This window comes from Ictalurus furcatus, chromosome 17, assembly GCF_023375685.1.
Source record: "Ictalurus furcatus strain D&B chromosome 17, Billie_1.0, whole genome shotgun sequence".
NCBI lineage: Eukaryota > Metazoa > Chordata > Actinopteri > Siluriformes > Ictaluridae > Ictalurus > Ictalurus furcatus.
In genome coordinates, this window is record NC_071271.1 from 14,278,497 (window position 1) to 14,295,265 (window position 16,769).

Below are 16,769 nucleotides of genomic sequence, written 5' to 3' on the forward strand. Positions count from 1 at the left end.
GAATTCGAAGTGATATGAAAGCATTTCCAAACTGCAGAATAAAGTATATTTATATATTGTCACATTTTGATTTAGTGAGAATAATGAGAGAAAATGTGCAGCAATGCTCATATGTTTATCTTTTTTTTTTTTTTTTTTTTACATTTTTCAATAATGTTAAACATTCCATCTTAAATAAAGTAATACTGACACTTTGCTGTGTCTTAAATGCATCAGTAACCTTTTAGTATGATTTTGATGATCATCAGATTATGATCACCAAAATGATTTAGCATTTAGGAAATATCATGATCTGTCATGTGTCATATCACATCCATAGTATGTTCGCACTGTGCATGCTGTTGTGTTGGCACGAGGAGGCGGTCCTGTCACAGTATTAGCTTTAAATGAAGTTTGGTGTTAGCTGTCCTCATGCCCTACCACCATTTGGCTGCAAGATTAGTGGCTGTCGATCCTTTCAGGAGGCTGGCAGCTGTTGTTTAACATGGCTTCACATCTTATCTTACATCCCTCGGTCAGTGTGCCCCCTGGGGCCTGCAGTAATGAGACACATGCCACGACAGCCGTGCTTCTGACAATATGTGCAGAAAAAAAGGTAACACAGAAACTGGATCAAACAGCGTTATTGTTGCTGGTCCACCCCCACCGTCTGGCAGTCAAAGCACCAGTTTGCAAATGTGTTCAGTATTATTTATCACAGTAATGCCCATTTGATCGTTTATCCTATCATATAAATCAATGGTAGCAACATTGTGTAATGCTGTGCATGGTTATATTATGAAGCTGTAAAACCGAATGTGCATACAAATACACGGTGTGCCCTCTTATGGCTGCTGTGTGGCTGTGTGAGGAGAAGAAGAGACAGTAGAGTCGCCATCGCACCAGTGCAGAGGTTTGTTGCCTGTCTGATAACTCCTGTAAATGATACGCATTAATAAATAGAACGACAACTACGCAGAAACAGACAGCCTACATCCCCCCGCCCTCCCTTTTCACCCATGAATCCAGGTTATGGCTCTGCAGAGACTGCAACACAAGTATAAAAAACACAGCGGTGTTAGCGAGGCGCTCAGGAGAGAATTACGGTTGTGGGAATAAGCATATCGCTGTTTTAAATTATGCATAAATAGTGACCCTGCTCTCTTTCGCCTGAGGTCAGTTTCATAAAGAGAAAGAGAAATAAGCAAGTGCAATCAGTGCTGAAAACAATGCAGTGGTCTACAGGATCGATGGTGCATAATCGAGAAGTTGACTAGTGGTAATAATTGCTTAAACAGCTGGAACACAATCAATGATGTGTATAATCGAGCCATGCGATCGCAATCTTTGTGCATTTGTTTGTAATACAAAAGGCCATTCTGACCGGTTCATTTTATAACTGAGTACATCAAGCTTTACAATGTGAGTTAATGCGATCAAAATGTCGCTCCTGATTTTCTTCCATGTGTTTACGAGATGATTACAAGACTTTATTGGCAGATGTTAGCAGGTCTATGGTCATCCCAATTAGAACTTCTAAATCAAATACATCTGAATCCTGAAATGAGCACAAGGAAACTTTATTCAGGATAACATGCTACACGATGCCTAATAGCTTCAAGGTTTTTTTTTATTTTGAGGCTGTCTATCCTGTGCTGCACTGAGCTCTTCTGAGATGCAAAAGAAACAGGAAGAGGAAGTGTCAGTGTCATGGGCAGGGAGCATGACCTGAGGATGCAACGCCTCACCTGTTTGATGCGGTCTGGGTTGACCGTGGTCTGTGGCTGAAGTATGCTGACTGGCTCTGTTTTGGCGGCGCTCTGAGGCATCTCCCGGACCTTCTCGGCTATGAAATCATGGACACTGTTAAGGGCCTCCACAGTGCCCTGGATCAGACACACTCGCTCAGTCGTTCCTGCCAAAGACAGAGAATGAGGGATGCATTTTTTAATTAAACCAATTAATGACACAGAATTCCATCCAATCTGTAAAAAAAAAAAAAAAAAGAAAGCAAAAAAAAAAAGATAGTCATGGGAAATTTTCTATGGAAATTACATTATGGCTCCTAATACTTTCAGTCCTCCAATTCCAAAGTTTCACAACTCGTCCAGAGTTGCTATTACACTGCAATAAAATGTATCCTGCCATGAATTATCATTCAGTAAGCCTGTTAGTCAGCAATAACAGGAATACTTTCCAAATGGCAACGATTTACTGGTGTTCAGCATGTTCTTGGTCTTAATGGCTTTTGGAGTTGTATGCACAGTGATGTAGCGTATTTTCAATTACTACACGCTTTCACAATCAACCTTAGCAGAGAAATCTACTTAAGGTTACACGTCATGAATTTTCCCATATTTGTGGCATAACCAGCATAGGACAGGTTATCAAATAGGCTTAGAAAAAGAAATCTATTGTCTGGCACTGTGCAAATCCAGGCACGCAATTAGATATGATTTATAGTTCCCTGTTAGTGACTAAATATCTAGAGTTAAGACATGTGCACATGTACATACTATGTATCGGTGTACATGCACACTAGACTTCTGAAAGCAGCTGCATTAACAGTGCTACTATTTTAGGCAGTCACAGATGGTCTTCCATTAGATAGATGCCCAAGTTTCCAAGTTTAATTAATTCTGGTCTGATATCAGCTCTCAACATGTTTTAATGGTCAGCAGGAGTGTGTCACCAGTGGAATGCAAACAGTGTACATGCCTTGTTTCAGTGAAAACTCCAGGCCTCTGGTTGCATTTCAAAATGAAGGGTTTACATGAGAGGATAACGAAGTGTCACCCATGCTTCAAAAGCAGCCAAGGATGTGGGCGTTAGATTCCAAAAACACAACAATGAACACTAAAGACATGAGTGTGTGTGTGATATCTTGAGAGAGAGAGAGAGAGAGAGAGAGAGAGAGAGAGAGAGAGAGTGAATTAGAGTGAGGGACAAAAACCCATAAACTAATCCTCAGCCAGAAACTCTCTAGGCCTCTGGGAGGGTGGGATGCAAATGGGCCCTTATCAGCACTGTGCAGTTAGGGCTTCCGACTTCCTCTAGCCTACCATTGTTTTTTTTGTTTTTTTGCAGTGAATGTGATTGGGTCGGGGTCCCACCTTGCTAGATGGTGCACTACTATAAATAAACCCAACTGAAGGAATATCACACTCATGGTTCATGTTCATAAAAAAAGAGAAAAGAAAGCTTTGCTAAGCCCCTGACAGCTGGTGGCCCAAGAGTAATCTGGGACAGACCAATCAGGGAGGCAGATTACTGAAGCAGAGACCACTATTGTTTTGACAGCAAGTTGAGAAGGGGTATGCTGGAAAGTGACACCATGTCAGAAACAGCCATAGACACATCACAGCCAAACACAGCGAAACTTCTTAGTTTGTTAAACGTTAACATAAATGTGCTATCATAGTTAGCATGTTTATATTCTATTTAATGTTGATGTGTTGACAGCCTGATATAAAAGGACTTGGCAGGCTGGGTGAGTGTGTTAGATGGCACTGAGGGGCATGAGAAGGTCAGCGGGGATCTTCCATCTCTACAGAAGTGCCACATTGTGGCAAAGATTGGATTTCTATTCCACACAGTGCACTATTGCACTATGAATTGTGGGAAAAGCCCTGTCTCTACAGTTATCCATCCATATTGCTGAATCTATCAGCAATGTGCTCTGGACAGTGTGCAAAAGCCATCCAGATGGATCTCAGCTGTAAAATTTGAATACAGATACAAGTCCTGTGGGTGACAGTGTGGACTTTTGGCTCAGCTTTGTACTCCCCATTCATCAAGATGTACCTTCCAGGAGTAGAGACAGTCCAACATATTCATCTACAACCCCATCTGATATACATCAGCATGTGTGGAACTCTCACATAAGGAAATATCATCTGCTTCAGGCACAGTATGAAAAAAGGCCTAGAAAAAGGTATTGACCAGTTCATGGGTTTTATACAGTCAGCTAGGGAATGCCACCGTGGCTGTATGGTAAATTGTTTTAGTGGATTTGTTAATTGAGTGAGTCATACATTCCTATCTTGCAGGGTCTATGTGGACCGCCACTTCACTATTCCTGCAACTGGGAACATTTTATAACAAATATTGTTAGAATAACTGAACACTCATTATAATTAATCAAAATTCTAAAGTGTTCTTGACAAAATGAGATGCATCTTAGAGGACTGAGATACAGCAGGCCAAAGAGCTTGTGAATCATTATGATATTGGATATTTATTGCACCCATTTAAGGTGGGGCCAGTGACTGTTAAGTACATACAATTAATATTGTAATAGTTGAGGAAGTTCTCCTTAAATTCACATAGCTCTCAATAAAATATCACCATAGATGGAAAAACCCTGGTCTCTGTACTGCCATGGGCTCTGTAAATGGAGGGGGTGGGGGGACTAATGATGTGGACCACTAACATTCAACCAGGGAGGACATGAAGGTATCTCTGAGGTTTTTGAATGGCAAAACAACAAAATGTCTGCCTTATTGACTGGATATTGCGAGCTTGAATCCCGACAAAGACCATGTCCCGACCAAGACCATGTCACGGACACCCATGAGCTCATGTAAAAGGAAACATGTTCAGTTGCCCTGAGAGGTTGCATCAGCAGTAGTTCAGAAAGCTGAAGTGGATAACATCATGTGTCTCCAAGGATGGCCATACTGGCCTTCACAATCGGTAGCAGTGATACTAACTAATAAGTGAGAAATTGGTACTGCTAAGTTGGCAGAAAATGGTGTAAAATCGAAATGAATATAAGGTAATCATGTTACCTGTAAAACTGAAATGCCCCTTGTATTGACATTCATGCATTCTAACCTAGGCATGTGTTTTAGAAGCAGACTTTTGGAGGGAACACTAAGGGTATGGCTGAATTCATTAGAATTTTTTTTAGTTTAAAAACAGCTAACTTCAGCTCAATTTCATAAAAATCACTGACTATAACTTTACAGGGCACTATTCATGCAGCATGCTAGGACTCGGAGAATGAGAATATTCAAATGGAAACAGGACAGTCAAGAATCACTGTAGTACTTCTAGATGAGATGAGATCAATTAGTCATAATAAATTCCCACAGTGACTCATTGGCTCTGTTGCTAACACCATGCTCTCCTTTGCACAGTGTGCTCCTAAAAGTCTGTCCTTAGAGACAGAAGACAACTGTCATTCGAAAAGTGCTGATCACTACACATCCCAATTCAGTGGAGGAAGCAGGAAGATGGATCGATCAGTGGCTTGACAGGGCACTGAAACCACAGATATAACCACAGAAAACTCAATAACCAATTACACTGCCATGTGCAGCATAACAGATGAGAGCAACTGTTGGAACCAAGGGAAGAGCTGTCTGTATCTGAAGATACACAGTCAATGGTGTGTCCAGGAAACATGATACGTAATCGCCTCCTTCAGCGTCTTCCAACTGAGGCCCACAGGCCCTATGGAGCATAGGACCCTGCCCTTGGACAAGTTTGCAGATGTTTCCTGGCTTTGCATTCGAATCAGACATGAGAAAGTTGCAGGAGGTACTGTGAAAGAGGAGGGGCCTGAAAAAAACAACAACCAATTACCCTTCCCCTTGTATGTTCCTGTCTGCCCAACACAAGCCAGTTGATTGTAGTTACTAACCAGATGGGTCCTGTAAGAGACGGCCACTGAAAACAGGGACGTGCATGTGTGATGCAGTTTGGTTGTTTTGGAGGGGGGAGGTCGGGGCGGTCCAGGCCCTATGACATAGCTCCATCACCACGGCAACTGGCAAACCCCCTGAAAATATTGTGGGGCAGCTGCAGATGATGTAATGTGTTATTATTCAAAGTAGAGAGGCAGCATGCAAGGCAGTGACAGCGAGGCAGCATTGCATGTGCTTATGTCATTATGTTAAAGAAGTTTGCAAATGGTTTCCACGCAAATCACTTTATGTCTTTGAAACTGATCATGTAGTTAATGTGTCAGTTGACTTTTGTGCTCCCCTGTGAATGCAAACGCTTCAGCTGACTAGACTGGACTGCAGACTTTCATTTAGGAGAGAGGAAAAAGGATTCTCTGAACTTTACTTTGTTCCTGTGTTCGTTTGTGCAGCACAGCTTTTCCTGCCCCATGCAACAGACAAGGAGAACGGTGCAGGAAGGATAAGAAAGTCTCCAAAGAATAACAAAAGCCTTGGAAGAAAGGGTGAATTCCTATTCAGTGATGTCAGTTTTATTGAGAGTTTCATGTCCCTACCTCCCCATGACTTCTCTCTTCAGTTTAACCTAATCCTGAACCCCCCACAACAGCTTGCCCCCCTCCCACACACAACCTACATGTCGACATGGGGCCCATGGTAGGAAACAGCTGGAGAATCATAACTGTGTAACTGCCTTCATCTTCACTCACAAGCATGCTCTTTCTCTCATCCATTCAAAACCTGACTTCACACTCTGCTGGGAGGTTTGAAGATAGACAGAGCAAGGTCAGAAGGAGACAAGAATGCCATGAAAAGTACAACAAAAAATATTAAGAGATTCATGTAATGGTTAAAATACGTGTAATGGTTAAAAAGACCAAAAAAAAAAAAAAAACAAGAAAAAGAAAAATCTTTTCGTAAAAAAAAGAAAGGAAAGGGGTCTTTCCACTGCCTCACACATGCTTCATTATATGGCCAGTTATCCTGGTAGCCTGGTCCATACATGGCACTTTCAAAAATAACAGTCATAAAATATACAATCTGAATTTACTACTAAAGTGTGAGCGAACACATGGCACGTGAGGGACGTTTCCCCTCATGTAACCGTGTAAATTTGGGAGTGTTTAGGTGACTCATTGCCTGATGAGGAAGTGACTTAAAAAGTGCCGAGACCAGATGGGAGTGTTTTGCACATTTAAGAAGGAGGGAGTCTAGGAAGTAAATCTGCTGCTATGGTGGATGTCAAAGTCATACAGGGTTTCTCTTTTCTGTTCAACTTGTGTACCTTTTGTGCACATTACAACCAGACAGTGCCGTAGAGCATAGTATGGTTGTAATATAATAAAGAACTTGCTGTACCTGGGTTGAGTGTCTGTGTCCATTTCTAATGCATAATTCTCTGCAGGTTGTGGGGTGGTGGCATGACTGCAGGCATTGCTATGCCGACTGTAAATAAATCTGGACTATTCTGCACATACGTGAATTTGACAGTAGACTGTTACTCAACTGCAGCAAAAAAACCTATTTAGCCATATTAAGGATAATGCATTAATTTAAAAATTCTTTCGTTTAGTTTAGTTTAGAAATGCTTCTTAACTTGTGACTTGGATTTACATAGTTAGTGTTTTTGCAGATTTTTGCAGGTTTTCTTTCTGGACGTCAATGTTACCTCTACAGCCATTAAAGTCCCTATTATTTCCCATGTGTCACTAGTGTTAGCAGTAAACACAAACAGTAGCAGTAACAACAACAACAGAACTTAGTACTTAATAGAAATGCTATCAGACACTGCTGAAAATTGGCATGCTGTACTGGGCTTTTTCTTTTCTTTTCTCAAATGATGACTGTGGACCAAATATCTCTTCAGAAAGAAGGGGAGCCAAATTCAGCATGAGTACTGCTTTATGGTACGGCAAACTTGGCTAAGGAAATAACGACATAATGCTGGATCACTGGTTTGTACTGTCCAGTGGGAAGAGCTATCATTTATTTCAGAATAGCTCCAGAGAATGTTTGATAGAGAGTACGCTGAATATTTTGAATATCAGTTGTGTATTAATGTTCACATGTGCTATATCTGTCACGAGTCGCGAGGGAGCAGAGATAGGACGGGTGCAAGTGCCGGATGAACAGTTGTTTATTAGAAAGAGAGACAGGCAGACAAATCCAAAACGTGATCCAAAACGTAATCCACAAACATGCAAGAGGTCAGGCGATTGGCAAACAGGCATACATGGGGCAAGGCAGGAATCTAGGTCGATAAACAAAACAAGAAACGAACTATGACGAGGGACTGGAAGCGGATAATCCAGTGCGAACTAACTCTAAACATGGACCGTGACTATGAATACGCTACGAACTAAACTAACTCTAAAGTATTAATCTTCCGCCCTGTGTGCTGGGAGGCGCACGGTATATATGCGGACATAATCAGCGTCTAAACTGCTAGCAGCTGAGAGCAATACAGACCCACGTTAAATCCCAGCCAATGACAGAACAGGGAGGAGACATGACAGAAACATAAACAAAACACACGTGTCCAGATGTCACTACGGTCAACAACGGGAAAGCAGGTGCTCGCGCATTCGCGCTTAGAGCGCGCTGCTTCAAGGGGGAATCGTGACAGAACCCCCCCCCCCCCCCAAAGGCACTCCTCCCGGAGTGCCATGAGTCATCCCATTTAATTGGCGGACCCGGCCCCCTGGACTGAATGTCCCAGGCAAAGTCAGGAGACTGTTCTTGGCGGCGCAGTGAAGCGGAGCGACGTCCTTAGTGTAGCAGGGTAACAGAGCACTGTACTCGGCAGAGCAGGGAAGCAGGGCGACGTCCTTGTCGGAGCATGAAAGCGGAGCGACGTCCCCAGCTGAACTGAAAGGCAGAGCGAAGTCCCCTGTAAGGCCAGGGAGAGGAGCGTGGGTCTCCGTGCGGCCAGGGAGAGGAGCGTGGGTCTCCGTGCGGCCAGGGAGAGGAGCGTGGGTCTCCTCGAAGCAGAAGGGGGGAACGATATTTGCCATGGAGCAGGAATGCTGAGCGACGACCTCAGCTGAACAGGAAGACTGAGCGACGTCCACAGCTGAACAGGGAGGCTGAGAGACGACCTCAGCTGAACAGGGAGGCTGAGCGATGTCCACAGCTGAACAGGGAGGCTGAGCGACGTCCTCAGCTGAACAGGGAGGCTGAGCGACGACCTCAGCTGAACAGGGAGGCTGAGGCTCTGAGGTCACCAGGTGAACCTTGGGCATGGGCGGAGCTTGGGTGGCCGTGTCAGTAGACTCGGGCATGAGCAGAACTTGGCGGTGCGTGTCAGCAGACTGTGGCGTGAGCAGAACTTGGCTGTGCGTGTCAGCAGACTGTGGCGTGAGCAGAACTTGGCTGTGCGTGTCAGCAGACTGGGGCGTGAGCAGAGCTTGGCTGGGCGTGTCAGCAGACTGGGGCGTGAGCAGAGCTTGGTCAACTGAATCAGCAGGCTTGAACGTAAGCTCAGGGACGTGAGACTTGACTTGGACCTCAGGGACGTGAGGCTTGACTCGGACCTCAGGGACGTGAGGCTTGACTTGGACCTCAGGGACGTGAGGCTTGACTTGGACCTCAGGGACGTGAGGCTGGACTTGGACCTCAGGGACGTGAGGCTGGGCTTGGACCTCAGGGACGTGAGGCTTGGCTTGGACCTCAGGGACGTGAGGCTGGACTTGGACTTGGACCTTAGGGACTTAAGACTTGACTGGGACTTGGACCTTAGGGACTTAAGACTTGACTTGGATTTCAGGGACTGGAGACTTGACCTGGATCTCAGGGCCTGGAGGCTTGACCTGGATCTCAGGGACTGGAGGCTTGACTTGGATCTCAGGGACTGGAGGCTTGACTTGGATCTCAGGGACTGGAGGCTTGACTTGGATCTCAGGGACTGGAGGCTTGACTTGGATCTCAGGGACTTGAGAGTTGACTTGGATCTCAGGGACTTGAGACTTGACTTGGATCTCAGGGACTTGAGACTTGACTTGGATTTCAGAGTTGAGCTCTGCATGAAGTTGCCTGTAGTAGTAGGTAAATGGCAGGGCAGGTTCGCCTGCCAGACTTACCCCCCTGAGAAGTTGTTCTAGCTCGTCCTTCGCCTCCGGACTCCCGAATCGCACCATGAATTCCCCCACAAACTGTTCTACACTGTCCAGGTTCCTACAGTGCTTATCCAGTTTGAGCTGCACACATTGACGGGCCGGTCCAAAGAACCGGGACCACATGAATCGGTGCCATTGCTTCTCCTCTGGCTTAGGGTCTAACGGGCTGGCGAAATAGTATTGACAGTCTACCAGAAAATATTCAGGAGCACCGAAAAATCCGTCAAATGGATCAGGAAGCTCCATAAATGTCCATTGTGGGAAGTGGACGGAGTCCATAGCGGGGACGGTTGGCGTTGACTTCCGGGTTCTGCGTCTCCTCCGTTCTCCTGCTGCATCCATGTTTTGGCGGAAGATTCTGTCACGAATCATGACGGAGCAGAGATAGGACGGATGCAAGTGCCGGATGAACAGTTGTTTATTAGAAAGAGAGACAGGCAGACAAATCCAAAACGTGATCCAAAACGTAATCCACAAACATGCAAGAGGTCAGACGATTGGCAAACAGGCATACACGGGGCAAGGCAGGAATCTAGGTCGATAAACAAAACAAGAAACGAACTATGACAAGGGACTGGAAGCGGATAATCCAGCGCGAACTAACTCTAAACATGGACCGTGACTATGACTATGATCCAAACTAAACTAACTCTAAACATGGACCGTGACTATGAATACGCTACGAACTAAACTAACTCTAAAGTATTAATCATCCGCCCTGTGTGCTGGGAGGCGCGCGGTATATATGCGGACATAATCAGCGTCTAAACTGCTAGCAGCTGAGAGCAATACAGACCTACGTGAAATCCCAGCCAATGACAGAACAGGGAGGAGACATGACAGAAACATAAACAAAACACACGTGTCCAGATGTCACTACGGTCAACAACGGGAAAGCAGGTGCTCGCGCATTCGCGCTTAGAGTGCGCTGCTTCAAGGGGGAATCGTGACAATATCATGGAACGTAACTTTATTCATCAATTAATTATTTATTAAACTTTTTTTAAAGCACTACATACCAGTCCAGCATGAGACCTGAACCCCTATGAGCACATTTGCAACATTCAATATATCTGCAATGTCATCCATGAGATGTGTACTAATAAATATTTATATGTAAATATTAATAAGTCCCTGATTTATGACTATAATATATAATAATAATAATAATAATAATAATAATAACAACGACAATACTACTACTACTACTACTACTAATAATAATAATAATGTATAAATGGAACCTTCACTGCTACTTTGCAGTATTACATAGATAAGTTGTAAAATCCATAGATGCTTTAGTTTTCACTCCTTGTTAGACAGAGTGTTATTTCATAGCCAATAAACTTACATGTACTTGCAGGTTTACTTGCCCATATTTAGTTACCATAACCAATAAAAAAAATGTAGCCTACTGATTTTTTAGGGTTACAACTGAACACTTATCTGAGTATGGTGCACTGGGAATGACGAGGAACTGGGAATCTACAAATGCATGAACACACACGTTTGTTTTATGGACAACGAACGTACATTCCCTGGCCTATTTGCGTTCTCTGAAGATCTGTATGATAAATGCAGCTGGTGTGAATTCCTGGTCAGCACAGCTGATTCCGACAGTGACTGATGTCCTATCTGGCATTAGGCTGAGGAACAGAAGGAGGAGGAGCCATTGTCTGCTTCACTGTACTCCAGTACCCCATCCTAATCCACAGCGACCTAATTAAGATCCCTCCCTGCTCTGTATGAATAATGAAGCAGTCTGCCCAAGTTGTGGAGTGACAGAAAAGTGTGTGCGTGTGTGTGCAGGACGAAGGAAGGAACATGCTGAGACTCTCTCTTCACACTGCCTGTCTCCACAGCTGGGCTCCTCCTCCAGGGCCTTTAGATCCCTGCTAACACAGATCACACTCTGCACTTGTCTACTTCAACCTGGACCGATCTGGAAAAATACATCACTGTTTCCTCCGCAGGTGAATCAAGAAGCTTCTAAAATACATTTTTTTTTTTTAGAAAGAGAGAACATTGCTGTCTTATAAGCAGTAATTGGTGTCTAGTACAAAAACACACACATTTCCATTCAACAGCTATTATAATGTCGTCTTATGTTTCCTAAGTAAGGATTTCTGCAACCAGCAGTGCATGCAATTTGTTCCAAGAAGCCTATACTCATAATTTAGGCTGCCCAATTTGTACAAAATCTGAGGTAATTAGTATCCAAGTAGAGAGAGAGAGAGAGAGAGAGAGAGAGAGAGTCCAATAAATACTTTCTGCTAATAAAATTTTGCGTTTAGAGCACCAGTTAAAAGAAAAATCAGTGTCAAAAGCAGACCTACTGAAGAACATCTGGTAACCTACTTTGCTTATTTCTTCATAATGTACAATTAGGCCTTCAACTGGGAAAACCACCATTGTACCTTACTCAGAGCACCATATTTGGGACTCCTTTTCCTAATAATTATGCAGTTGCTAATTGCTTCCAAAAACAGCTACACTGCTAACATGATGCATGTGATGAGATTTCCTTTCAAAGCAATGAGATGAGCCATGCATTTGCTGATCATATAGACAGTAAAAAAAAAAAAAAGAGGAAATCTTTGTTTGTATTGTGATGGTAATGGATGGTGCACTGATTTGCACTTTTGAAATGGAAATGACTTCTCTCCTGGGTGAGTACAAGGCTAACATTCCTGCTTGTGTACATGATAAGATCCCTGCAGTGAAAGTATAGAAGGGGTGGGGGGAAGTACCACTATTCCCTCCCTTCTGCTGGATCTTGATGCTTTTCCCTCGCTGTCCTCAGCTTGTTGAGTGCATTTCCCAATGGTGGTGTTGGGTTCCACACAAGTGCTCCGAACCCAACACACACCTGTCCCTCCTCACCCACAGTCTGTCAAAGTTGTCTAAACACTGCCTGTCTGGGGGACAGCCAAACTCAATCATTGGCATGAGCTCTTCTACCTCCAAAGCAGGCTACATAACGGGGCCACTCTCTTCATGTGGAGTCCAGCATTTCGCGTTCTCTCTCCATCTCGGATCCGGACTTGCAGTGAGTCATACACACAAGGCTGGGAAAGGGAGCCAGACTGGCAGACAGAGCCAGTACAAAGCTCTGGCTCTTTATCACAACCTTCCAGCACCTCTAAACCCTGAGCCAGGTTTCCATTTACAGTCTGCTCTTTCATCAGCAAAGTCACTACTCCACGTGGTCTCCCTCTGTCTTCTCCTCCTGGATCAGTCCACTCTCAGTCCTGAAATCAACAGATGTGGTCCTTGGACCATTGGGACTGAGATCCTTGTGACTGACATGTGCGTGAGCCCTGAGGTTGCTCATTTTTGAGACCTGCATTACTCACCCCAGCTTTGCCTTCAACAGTGACCTTATCCATGGTGACTGGAGAATGCTTGCCGTTTTACATCATACACACAATCTGTTCCTTATTTTGTACAGCTGGAATTTCAGTGAGGCAATGAGGTTGTGGAGACAAGCAAGCACGACCAGAAGCCCAGGCTAAAGAGTCTCAGCCCTGTCCTGCTATTGGACTGAATATTGAGCGTGCAATAGTGCCTTATTACATGCATGAGAACCAAGCTCTTCCATGAACAGCATGCACACTGTATCAGTGCCTGGACCTACGCTGTGTAATGTGCTACTGGATAGTAGGACCTCAGCTGGGATGTAGGTGCAGTCATTATCCAGCCACAAAGAGCCGGAGGGCACCATCAGGGTGAAAGGTCTGTGCATTCACAGACAAAAACTGCAGAGATGCACAATACTTAACATTTGGACCACGCTCCCTCAGGCTGAGCTAGGAAAATGTATAGAAAAAAACCCTCATCAGCTCTGCCTGTCAAGAGCAGTTTTATTTACCGGCACTTGCCAAAATGCATACATTATCATCCTGGCTCTGAGCAGGAAGTGACAGGCTCAGGAGTTACAGCACTCCACTCGGAATGAGGAGCATCCCCATTAGTGACTGAACACAAGTGTTTCTTTCCTAACTCAGAGCATGAGTGTAGGAGTCTTTTCACAAGTGAAATTTGGCCTTTCTCCTCTTTCCTGAGATTTGGCATTGAGTACACTGAGCAAGCCAGACAGCAGAAGAAGACGGTAGCTTTTAGTGACAAAAGCGCTTCTGAAAAGCCAGCTTCTCCGGCTGCACCTGCCCTGTGTGGGAGAGGGAGGTGAATCTGTGGGTAAAGAGGACTGAAAGCTCCGATTGTGATGCCAGAGATGCACGTGTGGCCTGCTATCTTCATCTTCTGCAGCACTGGCTACAAAATCAGGAATAACAGCGGTCATTATCTAGTTGAGATGAGCATCCTAAACTAAAAGGCACCAGTATTTGTCTATATTTGTCTTTGTGCTCAACTTTATTGTTCACATGCTTGCATTTTGCTCTAAGAACCCTAGTTTGGCTGTGTTTGCTGGACATTTTCTGGGGGGCATTTGAATGAATCTGGTGAAGGCTGGGTAAGAAAATAGCAATTAGCAATCAGCAAAATAGCAATTAGCTGTCTCCTTTGTGTCTACAGCTTCACGTGTCTGAAAGGGCAGAGCCATATACTCTCATTAGAACAAAAGACGTGTAGGGATGTTGCTATGCTGTTATTCAATATGAACAAACATTTTAAGCCCAGGGCAAATATTTACTGTACATATACAGGGAATATGCACTCAGAAGTAGGAGAATGGGCTTTAAAGGCATCAAATCACAAGCCTGAAACGTCTGAACAAGCTTCATACTTATTACATCCTATGCTTAAGCTGCTTTGCTTATTTTTCCTCCTTTGCCTCTCCAGAAAAAACATATCAGTAAGACAAAAAGATGAAATGTCGATGGGCATTAACCCTCTCTAGTTCTCATGTAAGTGAAGTCCTGCTATCCTGACATGAACAACAGCTGTGTTACCCACTCTTGCTGCCACCCTTCACACTCACACCACCTCCAAGTCCAGAACTGGAGACAAAAAAGAAAAAAGAAAAATACAACATCCCTGGCAATTCTTATCCAAGGAATTGGTTTTTCATCAAAGCTGTTTCAGCAGTACAAGTCATTTCTTTCTCAGGCTTATACATAACCATATATAAACACAGACAACATTGACATTATTGTGGGGTCAAAGATAATTAGCATTAGCTGATGTGTTGCAATTAAGTGAAGCGCACAGCCTGCATGTTGAAGGTGACGTTCCGACAGCTGACAGCTTTCTCGCCCGAAAGAGAAATGAATCATTAGAGACTGATGGGCTAGAGGTAGGATATGGGGGATGTTTGTGGTTGTGGGCGTGGGTGTGTAAGAGAAAGGCACAGAGCGAGTGCGAGACAAGAGGGAGAGAGAGTTACGGGGTCATTGAGTGGGGATTAGAGAAATGAAGAGGGGGGTGAGAATGAGGAGCAGGAGGCAGCTGCGGAACTCAGTCTCTTTTAGGGAGCTCTGGGGGCACAGAGGGGGAGCTTTGTCCCTTATGCTAGGAGGCTGGGTCTGCTCCAAAAGAAACCCACCGCTTGCCCTCAATGCACCTCTTTGTCGCAACTCACCATGTTGGGTTTTAAAAAGAAAGGTGGCCCCCTGCAAGACACAATGCAGCTGTCCATTGTCCTGGACTGAAGTAGGAGGCTTTTCTCATTAAAAAACCCCTGAATGCCTCTAAACATGCTCTAAACCAAGATATAGCTATGAAATGATTATATATTCACAAACACATCATGCAATGGGAATGACTGCTACAGTACCCGAAAGAGCCTGAGTGTCACTGGAGTGAATGCGCAATCAGAGAAGGGCGCATGAGACCCCTGCATCCTGTGATTGCTAAGCAAGCACAGGCCAAAAAGGCCTGGCAAGCAGATGGCTTGATTAGCATAGCTGTATTTGATTTTCATCAAAGCTTGCAGTCATGTAATTATTCTGCCTTCAAAGAATAATGTCCGCGTAAAGGCCGCTGTTGTATGACCTGTCACACTGTGCCTAAAGCTTTCACATTGAAGCTTCTGTAATAGGTAGCTTTTTAGTAAAAAGCTATAATACTCTTGTGGCATGTTGGACAACTGATTTACAAATGTTAAACAAATAACACAAATGTTCGATATGCATTCAGCATGTGCCAATATAAAATTTCATATCATGCTAAATACCTTTACATAAACCTATATCACAGTTTACTTCTTAATATATTCAAGATGCATAATCAAAATGCTACTTATTGCTTATTACTCAGATTGCCAAAAAAACTTAAGATTGCCACTCTTGTGTAGTGGGTAGGAGTATGTTATAGTCTCCAGTGAGATAGATACAAGGAATGTTGTGATTAAATTTCTCCAAATTGAGGCATTTTTCCCTAGAAATGGGATCTGGTATTTTGATGTGTCCTCAATATTTTATGTGCCAAATATTATATATCATATAACCTTTTATCACTGCATGCTTCATATATAAATATATATGATATGAGAATATTTACATAATAGTTTAAAATACAGCGAGACATCCATTGCAGGCTCTTTACTCTCGTCCATATTTCAAAATGGAGGCAGCCCTGCTGCTCTATGAATGGCTTTGAAATAACAGGGCCTCTCTACGTGATCAGACTTCAGAATCACATATCCATCCTGAAGCCGAGTGACGCAGCCACACGCCTCTCTCCTCTCCAGACCAAGAGGACAGGAGAGAGATGGTGGACTTCTTGGGCGATCAGGATAGAAGGGGACCTCTCGCCTCTGGAGACGTCAGTTTAGTTCGCATCTCCGAGGCAACTGTGTGTGCATGCAAACAAAGCGCTTTTTGTGTGGGGGAAGGAGGGGCGTGTAAAGAAGGGCATGTAAAGAAGGGCCCCCACTCTGCAGCAAAAAAACCATGATGAGCCCACTTTTATAAGATCAGCCTCAGCACGTTATTATAGGATTGCCAGTCACTTCAGTCACCTCAGAGACAAATCCATTGTAGATTGTTGGCATGAATGTGAAGAACTAACTAGTGTTTGTCTTATA

The 16,769-nt window shown here is 44.0% G+C and overlaps 1 protein-coding gene across 2 annotated transcripts in view; it reads right to left on the reverse strand.

The window, feature by feature from the left end:
• nova2 (NOVA alternative splicing regulator 2) overlaps positions 1 to 16,769 on the reverse strand; it is a 52,707-nt gene that overhangs the window by 21,915 nt on the left and 14,023 nt on the right. For both annotated transcript variants that reach the window (XM_053646837.1, XM_053646838.1), the window contains exon 3: positions 1,728 to 1,894. In XM_053646837.1, the coding sequence (XP_053502812.1) occupies positions 1,728 to 1,894 (167 nt within the window). The remainder of the gene's footprint in view (positions 1 to 1,727; positions 1,895 to 16,769) is intronic.